Source organism: Cuculus canorus, chromosome 3 (assembly GCF_017976375.1).
Source record: "Cuculus canorus isolate bCucCan1 chromosome 3, bCucCan1.pri, whole genome shotgun sequence".
Taxonomy (NCBI): Eukaryota; Metazoa; Chordata; class Aves; order Cuculiformes; family Cuculidae; genus Cuculus; species Cuculus canorus.
In genome coordinates this window covers 28026403-28044809 of record NC_071403.1, presented here as the reverse complement: position 1 = coordinate 28044809, position 18407 = coordinate 28026403, and the positions used below count along the sequence as shown (strand labels likewise).

Sequence of the window (18407 nt, the reverse complement as noted above, 5' to 3'; positions counted from 1 at the left end):
AATAACATGTAAATCCTAATGACGAAATCTGTGGTGGTTGAGTTAATATGTTTCTGATATTTGTAAGACAAAAATCTACGAATCACTTGAAAATGTCATTACTTTATTCCTTATATTATGTGAAGTTCTGCTTCATTCTGGACGACAAGGATCAGCAGAGGGGTACAAATACATATTGAATAAGAGAACGAATATAACAAGAAAAAGCATTGATCAGTACGAGAGGCAGAGCTGGACAAATTCATAGGCTCACTACTGTCCAACTTGAAAGCAGATTGATAGTTAAGTAACAACATTTATGATTACACTTTTATTAAGAGAAAAAAGACTATAAAAGATATTCAACATACTCTTTGTATCAACCTGCACAAAAAAAAAGCTCAGGACAAGAAACAAGGAAATGATTCTTCAAATTAGGTATAATTAAGCTCTAAACTTCCTTACTTTCAGAACCTGTGGATGCCAAAACTTTAAATGTTTTTAAACAATTGAAGAAAATTCATGTATACTACTTTATACAAAAACCACTTCATCCTATAGATCAGTAAGATCCTATCCACAACTCACTGCTGATGGGGTAAATATCACCACATTCTGCTCATCCTCATACAATTATCAACATTTCTTCTTGGCTAAGAAGGAAGCTGGGATACTGGGCAAAATAAGCTTTCACTATGAACAGCTATAAGGAGGGAAGAGGGGTGCACAGGCACGTAGACAGATTTTTGTATCAATGAATAGTTATGTCTCTTACCTACCATCATGAAACTACGAAATATATGCTACAGCTTCCTGCAAGTGTGTATTTTGCATCCAAGTAAGTTTCTAATTTCAGTAATAAGTTCTCATTTGAATATGTTTCTTCACATATTTTGAAAAGGGAAAAATAGTTCACAGAAAATTATGGATTTGTTATGTTTTTTCAAAAACAGATTTTGCATTAATTTTTAGACCATAATCCACGACAATTTAGCTGAATGCATTACTACTAACAAGTTGCAGAAGAACCTTTTGTTCCCAGATCCGTGTCCTTGTGGAGGACTTTACTATCTCGATACCTGCTGGAAGAACAACACAGCAGGGCACAGGTAATCCTGTTGCTAGAGCACAGAGATGACAACTTTTGGGCACAAGTGATGAAGTAGGTGACAAGGGGAGATGCTCTGCTGAACTTCACAGTTACAAACAAGGCAAATGTGTCTGGGATGTGAACATTGGAAGTGGTCTTGCCTGCAGTGACCAAATGGGTCTGGGATGTGAACATTGGAAGTGGTCTTGCCTGCAGTGACCAAGAGAGGCAACATGGAAAAAAAGGAGAATTACAATCCCAGATTTTGTGATAAAAGACTTTGGTCTTTTCAGGGACCTGCTTGGAAGAATTACAGAAGAAATGGTCCTGGAGAGAAGAGTGGACCTGGAGAAATTGTTGTTTTTCAAGGATGAGGATGACCTCCTGCAAGCTCAAAAATCAAGTACCCCCACCAGGCAGGTAAGAACAGATGGCAGGAGGCCTGCATGAATGAGCAGCTCCTGACAAAACTCAGACCGAAGAAAGTATGTGAGACGTGAAGCAGGAAAAGGCAACCTGGGAGGAATATAGCAACATTGTCCAGGCATCTAGAGACAGAGTTACAATAGCCAAATCCCATTTTGAGTTGAATCTGATGAGGAACATCAAGGGCAAGAAGGGCTACTACAGGTACATAAGCAACAAAAGGAGGACTAGAGAAAATGTGGAACTGCTGCTGAATGTGGCAGGGAACCTAGTGATAAAGGATACAGAGAAGGTCAAGGTACTCAGTGCACGCTTCGCCTCTGTCTTTACCAGTAGGAATACTGGTCTTGAGAAATTCCAAGTCTCTGAGACTACAAGGCAAGCCTGAAACAAGGAATAATTAACCTTTAGTGGAGGAGGACCAGATGAAAGAACATGTAGACAAACTGCAAGTAAACAAGTCCATGGGACCTGTGGGGGATGCCCCCATGAGTGCTGAGGGAGCTGGGTAATGTCAGCCAATCTTGATTATCTTGTAGGTTGTGGAGATGAGGGGATGTTTCTGAGGACTGAAAGAAAACAAATGTTACCCCCATACTCAATATGCATCATTCTGTGTTAAATTAATTCCTTGGGAAATGATAAAGCAAATCCTGAAAATTCATACTAAGGACCAGAAGAGACCTGAATGCTATCAGCATGGATTTATAAAGGAGTAATCTTGTCTGACCAAACCTGATACACAATGAAATGGCTGGCATAGGTGGATGGATAGAGTTGATGGGTCAAATGTTCTTTATCTTGACTTTAACAAAGACTTTAGACTGTATTCCATAATAATCTCAGAGATAAAGTACAGACTAGATAAGTGGAAATGAGGTTAAATGAAAACTAGCTAGGTCAAATGGAGGTTAAATGCAGTCTAGCTGAAGATCAGTCACTAACAGTGTACTCCAGGGGTCAAGCACCAATACTGTTTAACATATCCATTCAAGAGCTGGATGAGGGGACAGAGTACACCTCCAGCAAGTATGCACCTTATACAAAACTGGGAGGTGTGACTGGTAGACCAGTGGGTTATGCTGCTATTTAGAAGGATCTCACCAAACTGAAGAAGCAGGCAAAGAGGAACAAAGTTGAACAAAGTTCAAATAAGGAAAATGCCAAACGCTGCACCTGAGAAGCATAAACCCAGGAACCAGTACTAACGCTGGAGGGATGGTGACGATCTGGGCTGCATTAGGGAGATGCATTGCAGAAGGTTGAGCGAGGTAAGCCTTGACCTCTGTTCACACAGGTGAGCCACACCTGAAGTGTGAGGTCCAGGTCTGGGCTCCCTGCTACCTGAGAGATGGAGACATGGTAGAATGAACCCAGCAAAGGGCTACGGAGATGATTAAGAGATTGCAGTACCTGCCATATGAGAAAAGGCTTGTTAGAGCTGGGACTGTTTAGTCTGGAGAAGTCTCAGAGAAATTTGATTAATGGATATAAATAGAGGAAAGTAAAGAAGACAGAGCTCAACCTTTCTCAGTGGTGTTCAGTGAAACAAGAGATAATGGGCACAAATTGAAGTGCAGATAATTCCATTTATACATAAAAACCCTTTTTATCGTAAGAATGATCAATGACTGGAGCAAGTTGCCCAGGAAGGTTGTGGAGTCTCCATTCCTAGGGAAAGTCAAAACCTCATGACTCCAGGTGATCTGCTCTCCTTGGCTCTGCTTCGAGCAGGGATTTGGACTAGCTGATCTCTAGGGTCAATTTCAACCTCAACAATTCTTTCATTCTGCAGCGTAAGTAATTTCTCTATCCAATTATCTACACACACCTTTGTAACAAAATTGTAATTTTATTTCTATTCTGGATATAGAGAGGGTAAGTAAATTTGTAACTAGTGAAACTCGGTTTTGCATATGGTTTCCTAAAACTTTCTGTAATATTGTCAGCTTCCTGTTAAGCTACAAGTAATCAGATCAATTTTTAAAATTACAAAGAAAGCCAGAAATTACTCAAATATTACAAGAATTTAAAAACTAAAATACAGAATCTATTTCGTTCCTCTTTTTTGTCTATTAGCGGATTTCAGTGGGGAATTAAGAGAAAGGGGGAAATATTTGTTTGACAACAACACTATAGAACAATATTCTTAAAGATACATCAAAGAGTTAAATTTAAACATTTAAATATAGCAAATAATTCAACAGAAGTTCTAGAGATAGCATGATATCAAGTTAAATACAGGACTGTTAAGTCTAGAATTGAAATGTGTTTCTCAGTCTCACAAAGCATGATTACGGCAATGGCAGTCTGCTGGTACCTGGTTCTAGCTTTCTGATTTGAGCACGCTTGAGTGACATCTGAAATCTTGCTCCTGCTGTAATCTAAGTTGCTACTGCTCTTTCAGCAAAACACTATCACCTTTTTGCTGGTCTCTTTACAGCAAGAAGATTAGAATCATAGTACCATAAAATTGTTTAGGTTGGAAAGGACCTTTAAAATCATGGACTCCAACTGTTAACCTAACACTGTCAATTCCACCACTAAACCATGTCCCTAAGCACCACATCTGATTTAAAAGACTTCAAATAGTTCCAGGTGTGACTCCACACTATCCTGGGCAACCTGTTCCAATGCTTGACAACCTTTCAGTGAGAAAATTTTTCCTGATATCCAGTATAAACCTCCCCTGGCACAATCTGATATAAGAGAAAAACAATGACACCGTGCTTCTATGGTGGCTATTCCTATCCAACCCTTATTTTCTTTATAATATTAATGTAAATCTTATGCTAGTCTTGCTCTTATGTTTTGGAATTATGAAATAACACAGTATTTCAATAACTCTCTTGAGGTTCAGAGAGTTTCATTTTCAAACTAAAGTGAAAATTATAAGACATGGAAATGACAGGGCTGAATGTTGCATGTGACATTTTGAAGGAACTGAATTATTTTTCTAGCCAGGCAAATTAAATTTAAAAATTAATAACGATAATCAATTACCACACATTTGAAGAATGACTTGAGGAATTGTGTATAACAAGATTTGGATACATTATTGACAAGACTTTTGTTCTAGAATAAATGTGGCATTCTTTACAATACCAATCCACATAATAAAAAAGTCTAATAAAATACCTCTATGTAAGTCTTCTATTTTTAATGAAAATCCATATTACCTCATACACAAAATGGTTTTCTAGTAAACAACCCATTTCCCACACTAAAAATAAATGTTTACTTCCAATAACAGATTATTGTATGTACTTCTAAAGCAAAGCGAGAAATTAAAAAACCCTTTCTTTAAATATAATACTTTCCATTTCTTTAGACTAGACTCTACAGCCTTAAACTTTTAATGACTTATTAAATTACGTGGTTTGTATATATAAAACATTGTCACTTATTTATCCCATATCCTGAGTAAACAAAAATAATAATCTAACAAGCATCTGTACCATTCCACAGTTTCAACTGGCACTTTATGAACATCATGCCTCTCCCATTCTCACAAAAAGATACATTAATTCTTTAGAAGCACCTGTATGCAGTTGGGAAGTAGCAGAATAAAAATTGTGCAAAAAAGCCCAAGGCTGCGCTGGCAGTTTCTTTTTTTAACTCTGAATTTTCAACTTCTGTATAATTTTCTTAAAAAACTGAATTGTCTTTGATGCTCTAAGAATAACAGAACAGAATCAACACCTTTCAGTTCCACAAACAGCATGGGTGATGTTGTGTTTTGGGCATCTTTCCGAGGGATATATCTCATGCCAGCATATCCTGAAACTATTTTAGTAAAATACTCTTCTGCTGAAAGCTGACATACTCCAGGATTCCACAGTCCCTCTTCCCTACCTTCCACGATGAGCAAAAGACAAACTGCAGCATAGAGCTTTTTAACTTCTTTTTTTTGAGATTTTATTAGGAGTAACTATATTAAAAATTCATTCGTTTGTGTTAATTGCACTTCATGAATACACCTCTAGCTGATTGATAGACGTCCTCTGCAATTCTTTCACAATCCTTCTGTTAGCATTTCCAAATGAAGAAAATACAAGTAGAGGCTAAATAGCAACATTTCTTATGAACATGTTCAGTGTGTGCCATGTTCAGATTTATAAGCAGAATTTATGAATTCCTGATCTACCAAGCATGCAATCAAACTCCTTAATCATTACCTCTGGGTGGAAAGAGTTTAAAATAAAATCTGAGTAAGCAGAGAGGAGGACTAAGGGAGACTTGGGAAAACTGCTACTGATCAACTTTCCCTGTGTAGCTGCAATTATTTTGATATTTGCAGTGATCAAGTATTGAACACCAAAGTGCAGATACTATATAAACAGACTGAATTAACAGATTTACGACAAGCTGAAAAAAAAACTTGCTGAAGATCTAACATGAAAAAAAGAATTGAAAATCACCTCCTTGGAGAAAAACCACATATTTGAATAGAGAAGATGTTTCATCAATTTTCTCTGGGTAATTTAGTTTCTACTAAATGGGGTTGCCCCGAACAACCAAAATTTCTGATCCAGAAGAGACAGAATAAGAATGTCGACACACGAATTCACCTAATAAAAGGGATGATTCCTAAAGGAAATTAACTGTTATTAGAGAGTTCTAATTTTCACATATATTTCACTTCAGCTGACATATACATAGAAACAACAATCCCCATATTATTTTCTACAATCCTTCTACTATCATTATAGCAACAAAAGTGATTGTAAAGATCAGATAACTACATGAGGATATGAAAAATGTAACACTTTTATTAATACAGCCCTAACCCTAGATCGAATCAGTTCCTAATCATTGCTGTATGCATAGACGATGCTTGAGTTTAAGAGCTGTCTTTTGTAGTCTCAATTGAAAAACTTCATGCCACTGCCCTGATGGGCTATGATTCACTTCACTGGTAATACAGTGAAAATTAATTCCAATTATCCAATGTACAGTTATTATCTGCCACTGAAACTTAACCAAGTTCATTAGCCCATTATATCCAAATAGCCAATAATTATAAATAGAGATTATACTGGCATAAACATGTTCTGTCTGTGTTAATGCTTACATATTAATTCTTTCACCTAGCCTCTAAAATATTTGGTCTCAAATTCACATTTGATTTGGACCAGTGCTGGCATTCTTTTGCCAGTAACTTCTCAAGGAACATTTGAAATGATTCCCCATTGCTTCCAGAAACTGATGAACCTGCAACTGACACACATAAAAAAAAAAGAAAAGAAAAATATACAATGGGGGGCAAATAGGCAAGCATCCTATTTATGAATGTGTCAGTAGGAGAATGATCAAGGCAAGGATCAGAAATTACAAACAAACAATTCTATACAGCAAAATATGTTATTTATCATGAAAGATCCCTGTTACTAAAATAATTTAGTGCACTTCCTGAATCTCATCTATACTTAAAATAAATCCTGAGTTAACTAGCAAAATGTCAGAAGACAAAGTATGGATATTGTTCCAAAAAGTAAGATTGATTCTTTGACCATTCACTGACGGGATTCAATAAGACTGATAGAATGAAAAGAGAATAAAAAATAGAAATGGGAAAAGATATAGTAATACCAAGCAACAGAAAAGGGATTTTCACAGAACATCCTAACTATCAAAAACATTACTTAGGCATACTGTAGTGAGACATATTCACTTACCCCTAGTGTCAAGAAATTTCTGATAAACAACCTGTTGAGTACAGATGCTCAGAAAAATTCCAAAGATCTCAGAGTACTTATTAAGAAGACCCTACTGTGGAAGCCTTCTACCACTTCCAGTGTCAAATCACTTGAGAATACACTTAAAATTTTTCATCTAGTTTGTTTGAGAAACATAGGATGTGATCAGCTCCAAAGGTCATGTTGTAAATGACATTTATGGCTATTAAGAAAAAGTATATGACAGTATGACACTAAGCAGATGACATTAAGCTGGGTGGAAGTGTGGATCTGCTGGAGGGTAGGGAGGCTCTGCAAAGGGATCTGAACAGGCTGGACCGCTGGGCCAAGACCAATGGCATGAGGTTTAACAAGACCAAATGCCGGGTCCTGCACTTGGGCCACAACAACCCTATGCAGTGCTACAGACTGGGGGAAGAGTGGCTGGAGAGCTGCACGGAAGAGAAGGACCTGGGGGTAATGGTTGACAGCCGACTGAACATGAGCCAGCAGTGTGCCCAGGTGGCCAAGAAGGCCAATGGCATCTTGGCTTGTATCAGAAATGGGGTCATCAGCAGGTCCAGGGAGGTTATTCTCCCTCTGTACTCAGCACTGGTGAGACCGCACCTCGAATACTGTGTTCAGTTCTGGACCCCTCACCACAAGAAGGATGTTGAGGCTCTGGAGCGTGTCCAGAGAAGAGCAACGAAGCTGGTGAGGGGGCTGGAGAACAAGTCTTATGAGGAGTGGCTGAGAGAGCTGGGATTGTTTAGCCTGGAGAAGAGGAGGCTGAGGGGAGACCTTATTACTCTCTACAACTACCTAAAAGGAGGTTGTGGAGAGGAGGGAGCTGGCCTCTTCTCCCAAGTGATAGGGAACAGGACAAGAGGGAATGGCCTGAAGCTCCGCCAGGGGAGGTTCAGGTTGGATATCAGAGAAAAATTCTTCACAGTAAGAGTCTTTTGGTACTGGAACAGGCTGCCCAGGGAGGTGGTCGAGTCGCCTTCCCTGGAGGTGTTTAAGGAACAGGTGGATGAAGTGCTTGGGGACATGGTTTAGGGAGTGTTAGGAATGGTTGGACTCGATGATCCAGTGGGTCCTTTCCAACCTGGTGGTGATTCTGTGAATATTCTCTATTTCTTACTATAAAAGAAATATTGCTGGGCCTTGCTTTACTCGGTGTAGCCTGTGTGGGAGTTCCCTGCTCTTTGGATAATAGTAGCTTACTCTCAATTGCTCTTTTGTTGAAAAAAACTTCTTCAGTCTGTCCTGTACTTGAAATCGGTAACATATCCTTGTTTGCAATTCAATAGGGAATTTATATATGCATTTCTGCTATACTCCTCACTGAATTCATACATGTATTTTACACACTTGACCTAAGATTCTGGCTCAGGATTTGTTTCACGTTTCAGATAACTGAGTTTTTTTATTTCCATGTCATTTGCTCATAGCCTTCTGCAATACTTTCTGCTGCACTCTTTCTGAAGTTTAGTTTCTGCATAAAATTTCCTCTGAGTTAGAATCTGTTCATACATTTTTCTGTGTGAATACTATACACAACCTTTATTACAGAATGACTAAGTAGACATGAATCACCTTTTGTATGAAAGTAAAGAGACCAATCTATGGATGTTGGTTTGACTTAGTAGTGATGCTATAGCTGCTAATAGGACTATGGTCATGCAGAAGACCATCTCTTTAATCTTTCACCTTAAAGAAAACTGGTAAAAGAAAATAAAGAAACAGTAGATATGGCATATTTGAGTGAATTACATTGAAAATTTCAGATATGTAAGAAAAGAATTCGCAGAAAGGCTTTCTAAGTCTATGAATAAATTCAGTTCACTTGAAGTGAAAAACAGTAGCTCTTGTCAGGTAGACATCTGTTGTTGCTTATTCATCTTGAGACAAATGACATTGGAAATAAAAGGTCAGAGCACTTGAAGTTGTGGATTAATGAATTAGCAATTAGACTGAAAGGCAAAAAACCCACAAGTGATATTTTCAGGCATATAATAAAATATCAAAATAAATTATCCTATATAGCCTGGGACAGATTTCACACAGAAATGACATACTACTTTAATGAGGAAAAGAAAGCATGAAAATGATAATAACTGGAATATAATACAAATATTTAAAATAATAAACGAGTGAAAAATACTGTACAAGCAGTTAATGACTGAAGAATAATGGACACTTTATTGTGACGCAGAATAACTGGAAGGAGTTGGCATACTGTTTTTAAATATTAAATAATGTTAATTAGTAGTTTTGTTGAAAGAGGGTTGTGCTGGAGAATTGCCAGCATAACTTAACAAATGTAACTAATAATGATTATCAAAAAGTCAGAGAAGAATGGTTCAGCATAGAATAGTAATGCTTAATCTGCAAGTTAAACAAATATATATCAAGAAATAAAAATGCACTAGGAATTGATGACCTTCAAATGGCTAAAAAGATAAATCAGGAGATAACTCATAAACAAGACATAAGGCAGCTGAAAATGTAGGCAGATAAGGATAAGAAAACTGAAATACAATGTATATTAAACATATACAGAGAACACATAAAAAAGATAATTGTCTCTCTCTTTTTTTTTTTTTTTTTAAGATGGTAGGTAAAATAAAATGCCTAGATATTAGAAAAGGCATTCAGCTTACTGTCTGTCTATATTCACCCGAGTTGTTGGTTCAAGCATCAAGCATACATTAACACAGTTTTCAAAACAATTTTTCTTTAGCCTTATTTCTAGACCTTGAAACCCTCTCTCTGAATGTGTCCTGAATACTTTCTGCTTACATTTCAAAACTGTAGATATGAAGTGTTAAGAATCACCACCAGCAGATTACAAAGACTCTCAGACATTGGAAAAATGTTGTGACCCAAGCCTAGCAATAAACTCAAGCTTGTCAGAACAGCAACTGACCAGTATCTAGTACAAAACCACTGCATCTGCACAGGTTTAGAACATCAAAGATTAACACACACCACTAACTACATGCCTGGAACAAGCACGCACTGATCCTGCATGGCATAAGCACACACTTGTTACGCAAAAAAAAAGGTAGCCTACATCTTAACAGAGGTAATTTGATTAGTCTACACAAGTATATTGTGACATATAGAAACCCTGTCTTCCTCAATATCAGGATTGCCAAGCATTAGGCTGGGGGACTTCATTTGCACTGCTTAAGAAAATATCCTTTGCAATTCTATACTTTGTCCATGTGTTTCTTCTCAGTTAGTGGTGGAGGTACAAGTGTGGGTTTGAGTACAACCAGAAACAGCGGTATACTAGCAGTTTGAGTCCCACTGGAAGGGAGGTGGGTTTGAGTTTGACCGAAAATTGCAGTGCTTTAGTGGGTTTGAGTCCCACTAGAAGGGTTTTGAGTCCAACTGTAACTCCCTTGACATAAGTTTATAAGCCTGTCACATTATATACTACACTCACTCCTTCCTACTATTTATTAAAGATCTGTGTAACACTGATCTTTGCCATTTGAACAGCAGTATTTAAATTGTCTCTCCTCTTTGTTACCTTTCCCTTAGCCTGAATATTCCTTGTCATAAGAAATGACACATAAGTCTTTCTCTGTGAATATAATTTGTGTTGATGAGTAATACCATGTAAACTGGTCCATCAACAGAAATAACGTATTTTCACCAAAACAAAGTAATAATTAAGCCTTATTAAGCCTATTTTTGAAAGTGAATCTGAAGTACGTGCAAGTTGTTGGTTTTTTTTTTTCATTTTTCATTTTTTTCATTTTTTTTTCATTTTCATGGATATATGTAGTTACTCCTCAAGTAAAAATGGTGAAAACCTGCAATGTTTTATGTAAGAAACAAGATGGTTAATTTAAACCAAGATTTGTAAGATAATTTTTCTTATGATATTAACCTACTAAAAATATTTCAGCAAAGTACACAAAAGAGAAAGATTTCTGTGTAGACAGCTTAAATGATCTAATTAACAGTGCAGAAAAATTAGGATCACACAAAATAAAACCTTGTTATGAAGACAATGTTAATAAAATCGTAATTTTCTTTCTTAATGCATAAAACTTCTCATACAGATGTTTTTTACAGTATAGTTGCTCATGGTTATCATTTTTTCCAGCTCCTAATACAAACATGACAGGTGACAAGGGTAATGAAAAGAAATAACCAAAAAAATAACATCATTTCATGAGAAAACAACTATGTTCACTTGCGTAAACAATGATAGGCATTCAGAAAAGTCTTAGTATACTTTATTGAGAGAGGAACTTATCTACTCATAATTACCGACAGTAATTAAAAGAAGTAAGATGAACACTCAATGAAAACTGTAACAAGTATGGCACAAATATAGACAGATTATAACCTCACAGTTGCTTCAAGCAAGACCTAAGTGTTAGTTAACACCTAAAGATAGACACCTGGGCTCTTATTTTAGCCCATTTTCTTAAGTGGACTAGAGCTTGTGACGTGCTCTAACGTAACCCTGTGCCTCTAGTTGCCATTCCATCAATCAAAGAGTTTCCTATAGGTCTTAGATCTGCTAACTCTATGTGAGTGTCTTGGACAGTTTAAGGAAGCTCAAGTGGCACCAGATACCTGTGTGTAGGCTACTGGCTTAACCTTTAGCAGTTTAGACTCCCATAACAGCCAGTGAAGGTATAATGAATACAGATTGTAGAGTCCAAAGAGCAACTCAGCTGACCAGGTTCTATAAGTGTTTTGTGTTCCTGAACATGTTAACTGCATAAAAGATGCCTTGGATGCCCAACCTGTCCTCAAATATGCTAGTCCAGAATAGGATGGACATCCTCTGTCATGTCTGCTTCCTCATGCAGCTGTGCTTGAGACCATGAAGCATCTAACCTGAATTATCCCACTGGACTCAGCTTTAGAAGATAAGTTGAATTTGTCTCTTGACTCTGATATACTTGTTTCCGCTAGGCTTTTGCTGGCTAAACCAGAAGCCTATAGAGCTACTGCTCTCACAGGCACCTTCTACCAAAACATTGACTTAGGCATTTTAACCCTGAAAGTAGTTTCTTATAGTCTGTCTTTCTCTCTGAGGTACAATATTCTAATCCATGGAATTGTACTCAAGATTAAATTAATGTTTTGAGCCCTGGTGTCAGATGTCCAGTAGGTTCTAGAAATGTACTGGAAAAAAAGGAGTTCATATTAAAATCCTCCATCCTCTTTGAGAATATCTGCAGTTATTAGTACCTTGTTTATTTAATAACAATGAGTGCAAAAGTAGGCATTGTCAAAAATTAACTTCCACATGAGTTGCCCTTGTTTTTTTTCACATAAGTATATACATGTTGTACTTCAATGAAAGATGTACATTTATCTTGCAGATGTTGATGGAGAGATATCTTATTCTCAAGCAGACAAGAAAAGTGTTAACAATAGACTCCACAATTATTTTGCAGTGCTTGACATATTACAACGTATTTTAATATATTGTGAGTAATATCTGTTCTAAGAAGCTTAAAAATACTTCAAGTATGGAGAACAAAGACAGAAAGAATAGCATCAAAATCAAAGTAATTTTCTTTTTCCTCTAACAGAAATTTTTTTGTTGTTTCTTCAAGTAAAGAAAAGTGTCAAATACACTTATCATTGCCTGGTATCTCACCATGGACATGATATAGTAGCAGGGGAAGATTTACTACTAGGCTGATAACAAACTTGTGTCCTAGAATTCTTTTATTTTGTTGACATTGAAAAGTTCTATGACAACAACAAGTCTTTACTCAAGTCTTCAAAAGGAAAACCACTAAGATCCCGAACTAACTGGGCGTCAACATATGATCCTAAATTAATCCAAAATGATCAATTGATGAATGATCGGATGAATTCAAATGATCCAAAAGTTCTAAATTTATCATCACTTCCTTTAATTCTGATTTTTTAATAGATTTCGTTTCTCTTCCTCTATAGAGTACAAAAACCAGAACAACATACTTCAAAGATAAGTACACTTAACATTAATAGATTGAAAAATAACTGCAAAATAATTTCTAATTAAAAAATATTTTCATAACAACAGTTATAGCCAGCAACCTCTTTTAACTGTGAAACAAAAAAAATCCATTTTAATATTCATATCAGAGTCAATATTTTTGTTGAAATATCCAAAATTGTTATTAATATTTTCTGCAGAATTAAAAAATAAAATATCAAGGAGTTTCAACAATAGTCTCATGATTCAAAAAGCAAATTCAAAAAGCAATAGTGACATGGAAACAAAGTGCTTACAACAGCAGTGATGCAGCACAGTAGGAGAAAAGCACACATTTAAAATGTTAGGTCAAACCAAATAGGAAGATGGAGCTCAAGAAATAGAATCATGAACTTCTTAGAAGACAGAAACACAGTCTCTGCTGTAGGCAAACCTACAGAAAAAGGGTCTGGTCTGAGACCTATGTTACTCTATGAACAAGAAAAGGAAAAAAAAATTGATTTTTCAAGATTTGTAGGAGACATGGCACAATGCAAACAGTCTCTATGGGAAGGAAAATGAAGAGGAAGACATCTAGAATCCTGAACTTTTATGAATGTTGGTGTTAAGAACAGTGAAAAGAATTAAAGAATAAAAGACAAGAGAAAAATAGTTGGATAAATTTGGTAATATTCAACTGAATTTGGCAGTAAGGTAGCCAAGATGGTGTGAAGGTTTAAATGGAGAAAGATAAGTTGGGGGGGAAAGGCAGATTTTTGCTGAAAAGTGAGTTAGAATCACTTCTGCATTATGATATGTTACAATCTATTTTTATTTTCTAATATATCTATATGTAATCATGTAGTTAACCTATACTATGAAATAATGGAAAATTTCTTAAAGAAAGAGAAATAAACATTTTTGGATTTAAATGATTTATATTAAATTATGATGTCTATAATACTTTTAAAGAAATATGAAATGAAAGACAGCTCACAGTCAGAAATACCGGCCACAAAGGAATAGAGAAAAAACACTGTGTCAAAGCCCTGAATTTTCCAAATTCATATAAATAAGGCAAAACACGTTTCTGAAGTCACTACTGATTTTCGGTCTCTGGATTATATATTAGGCTGTCCTTCAAGACATTCTTATTATTTGAACCTTGTGATAACAGCTAGCATAGCAGCCCTTAGCAAAAATCTGGGGAGTCTTGCAAAAACCAAATAAGTCATTCTGAGAAATACAGAACAGAGAAGGTGATGTAACATTCTATTTGAAAAAAATAAAATAATAAAAAAAATTGCTAAATGAAGAAGCTACAATCCAGTGGTCATCTACGGAGAAATATTTTGAAAATAGACTAATAATAATGTTAAAAATTGGCAGCATGTGAATTAAGTCTCAGTGCATTCATTCAGGAGCATCACTTGAAAAAAAAAAAAACAGCAGTAGGAGTTAAGTGTTATACACATCTTGAAAATGTCGATACCAGAACAGTGTTTCCCTAAAGTAGATAAAGGCACTGCCAGATCACAGGCTTTATTGTCTAGTACATACACTGTTGCATGTTGGTGCAAAAAGACAGAATTTCAGATGTTTCTTTCTCCTAAAAATTCTGTAACAGCCTTTGACTGTAAAATTCTCTGAGATTTTGATTTTGATTAATGAAAAAGTCATGACTAAACTGTGCTGCATTGTATTGAAAATTTCAACTATCAGAGAAACTGTTGGAAGAAAAAAAGAAGGAAGGAAGGAAGGAAGGAAGGAAGGAAGGAAGGAAGGAAGGAAGGAAGGAAGGAAGGAAGGAAGGATGGATGAAAGATGACAAGTTATTGGAGGAAGGTATCCCTAGAAATATTTTAAATTGATTACATAATCATTAGAACTATTTAAATAGTTTATTTTAAAATTCAGAATCTATTTGTTACTTTTTATGTTTATATAAATTCTTGAATTACAAAGCCTAAAAACTACACTTGCAAAGATGTATACTATGGTATCCTTTTTTTCCTGAACTTAATTGACTGTTAAAATATAACAAGCAGATAAAACCAAAATAAATTCAAAACTTATTTTTCCAACAGATTTAATACTATAGCAACTTTCATAACCCTGTCAAAAAACTTGCCAAAAGAAACAGTAATTGAGTTTATTAAATTACTTCACACAAGGTAAAACCTTTTTGACACCTATAATAATATTCTTTAAGGGAAAATAAAGACTGAAAACTAAGCCAATGGGCCAAGTGAAGTACTAACCACATGGAAATGCCAAATGTAGTAGCTTCGTATATGGAGTTCTCTAAATTCTTGTGCTTCAGTTCTGAGATCTGAAGTGTTGCTTGCAAATAAAATGAACCAATATCATGGTAACAAATAAAGGCCACTCGTACACAAATAAATTGCATGTTTTCAAATAGATTACAAAATAAGAGTAGTTAAAACCTGAGAAAATTTTTGAAATTGAAAAATTGAGAATGACTATTAAAAGTTATAATCCAGGGTTGCATTTCCTCTTCCATGATGCACCACGCATAGTATCTAAATTTTTTTGACTCCTAAGTAAACATCATTTCAAAAGCCAAAACAAATTTTAATCTAAGTTTAGTTATGTTATCTATGGGAAAAAGGAACACATTCCATTCTCTGTTATCAAGAGGAAAGGACTGGGAAAGTCCCTGTGCCACATACTTTACTACTACAACTCCTTCAAATGAATTTTATGTCAAGATTAACTTAGTGAAAAGATTAGGAGGCCATACTAGTGCTTGTTTAAGGAAGCTTAAGGGCTGAATAATAAAAGCGCACTAAAATGTTATTTTTCTTTGCTTCTGATGAATTATATAGGAAATACTTCCACAATATCCACCCCAATTGCTGAAAATTAGTTCCAGATGATGATACTAAACAGCCATAAAATCTAATAGCTATGCATGCATATGCATTTAAACACGTGTGAAAATGCGGAGAGACTAGCTAAATATCTGCTGGCTTTCTATGTATGTGTACTAGGTGTTATAGAGACACACATCTAAAGATAATATGAATACAATACTCCCATGCATTTTTCTTAAAAGTCTGGTTAGCCATAATCAACATCTGTTACAACAATGACAGTAGATTATTATTTACTAGAAAAGTACAGAGATAACAACTGTTCTAGTAAATATGAATATTTTGATTAACAGTTCTTCTGCCCATCTGTTGACATTTTAAAGGAAATTGAAATAAGATGACTGAATATTTTTCTTCATGTTATTCATGCAGTTTCTGCCATGATATGGAAGTTTCACCTGAATAAGCCATATGAGTTTCCCTTTCTTCCCATTTTAAGAGAGTGATGTGCAGTGTGTGTTTCATGTTTTCTTTAAACAAATGTCTCTCTATTGAACAATTCACCCAAATAAATGCAAAACCAGATAATGACATAATTTTCAAGCAGATTAAAATTTGACTAAGAGACTGAATTCATCTGACACTACCAACTTGGAAACTGGAAAGACATGCTTTGAAGGACAAGAAATAATGCCTGCCTTACTCATTTACAAGTAATTGTATCTGTTTTGACACATATTGCTTTTCTTTGCTGCCTCAGTATCTGTTGATATTTTGGTCTTATTTCTTGTAATTTTTAATGTTTTAAGAACAAAGTTCCTCCTTTTAGTATATATCAAATAATTCACGTGTTTACACTACACACAGAGAAATTTCTCTAAGTCTCAGATCCACTATCAGAAGCAGAGGCCTGACTTTTATTGATTAATGTAGATATATGTTTTGCCACTAAAAGCCCACATAGCTCTTCTCAGAAATAAATTCTGACTATTATCTATTCCATATTTTGACTTAGGCATATATCACAGAAAAGCCAACCAAAGCAGTTTGGCAGAAACAAGTACTGCCTACAGGGAAATAGATCCAGAATGGTCTTCATTAAACAAACAAATTCTACATTAGCTTGATGTGAATCTACTTGCATTACTTGTTTAATTATCTGCATTTTTAAAAGAGTATTATTCAAATGGTATTTCATAGAAGTTTTACAATTAGTATAGACATAACTGAAATGTAAATGGATAGTAGAAAGCTTCCAAAAGCTAACTTACATGATCAATTAATTCACGAACCATTCCATTCCACTGTCCGCTGGCATCTTCCTGGGCTCCATATTTTCCGTCCTCCACCAGTCTAATCTCATAGGAAAATCCAAGGATAGTAGACAGCTCCCTGAGGAGGTCAATGCAGTAACCTTCGAATCGATCGTTTCCATACAAGGGTTTGTCAGACTTCTTGAACATAACATATGGCTCTTCCTGTAAACATTAAAAAGACAGAATGGACAATGAGTGCCCCCCATATCTTTCTTTTCTTTTTAACCCAAAGTAATACACTGTCATGATACCTCTCTCTATACAAAGAACTAAAATTAAAATCTTCAAATAGAAGTTAATCAGAAGACTCTTTTTCTCACTTTTATTTGGAAAGAAACAACACTATAGACAATCTAGACATATATTCAAATAATTCATACAGGCACTAAATTTAAATATGCTTTTTAAGAAGTTATGTGACACATTAACATCAAAGGCATTGTTTGGCTGGACATTGTAAGCCTCTAAAAATGCAGAAATAATGTACTTCAGCAACTGAGAGACAAAAATTAATTCAAGCCCCTAATATCAGTCAAATGCTTTAAGTAATAGCTTCTACACTTTTCCTTGCACAAGTAATTTAACGGTATTTTTAGTTCCTACTTAGGAAAAATATGGGAAACCCACAGGGGGAGGAAAAAGTCAGTAAAATCACATACTGTTCTGTTGCCTCAAATTATAGGCTTGCGTTCACAAGACTGAAGCAAATTCAGAAATAAATTTAACTCAAAACCCAAATTTTATGCTATCCAACCCATGAAAACTAAATTTATTTTCTTTAAACATTTCTCTTCTTATATTTAATTTAAACTACAGTGTGGCTTTTTTTGCATAAAATTATGTGCAAACAGAACAGCAAACAAATTAAAATGATTGGCAGAGTATTCATAATTATATGAAGAAACAAAATTCAGTAAAACGTAGGACTTTTATATCTGTTTCTCAATATAGTATAACCTTCTTCAAATACAAACCTGAAGGCAAAATACAAAAAAACAAATAGTAGGATTTTCCGCTATAATATAACACCAATATTCAAATTGTATGTGATAGGTTAAACACATAACTCAGTCTTTGCTCATGCTTTAGACAGGCTGTTCTTTCATTATTTACAATTATAAAAAAATAAAT

The 18407-nt window shown here is 35.3% G+C and overlaps 1 protein-coding gene across 6 annotated transcripts in view; it reads right to left on the bottom strand.

Annotated features, from left to right (window-relative positions):
* GRIK2 (glutamate ionotropic receptor kainate type subunit 2) overlaps positions 1–18407 on the bottom strand; it is a 398712-nt gene that overhangs the window by 147333 nt on the left and 232972 nt on the right. For all 6 annotated transcript variants that reach the window (XM_054061971.1, XM_054061969.1, XM_054061974.1 and 3 more), the window contains one exon: positions 17232–17438. In XM_054061971.1, coding sequence (XP_053917946.1) covers positions 17232–17438 — 207 coding nt within the window. The remainder of the gene's footprint in view (positions 1–17231; positions 17439–18407) is intronic.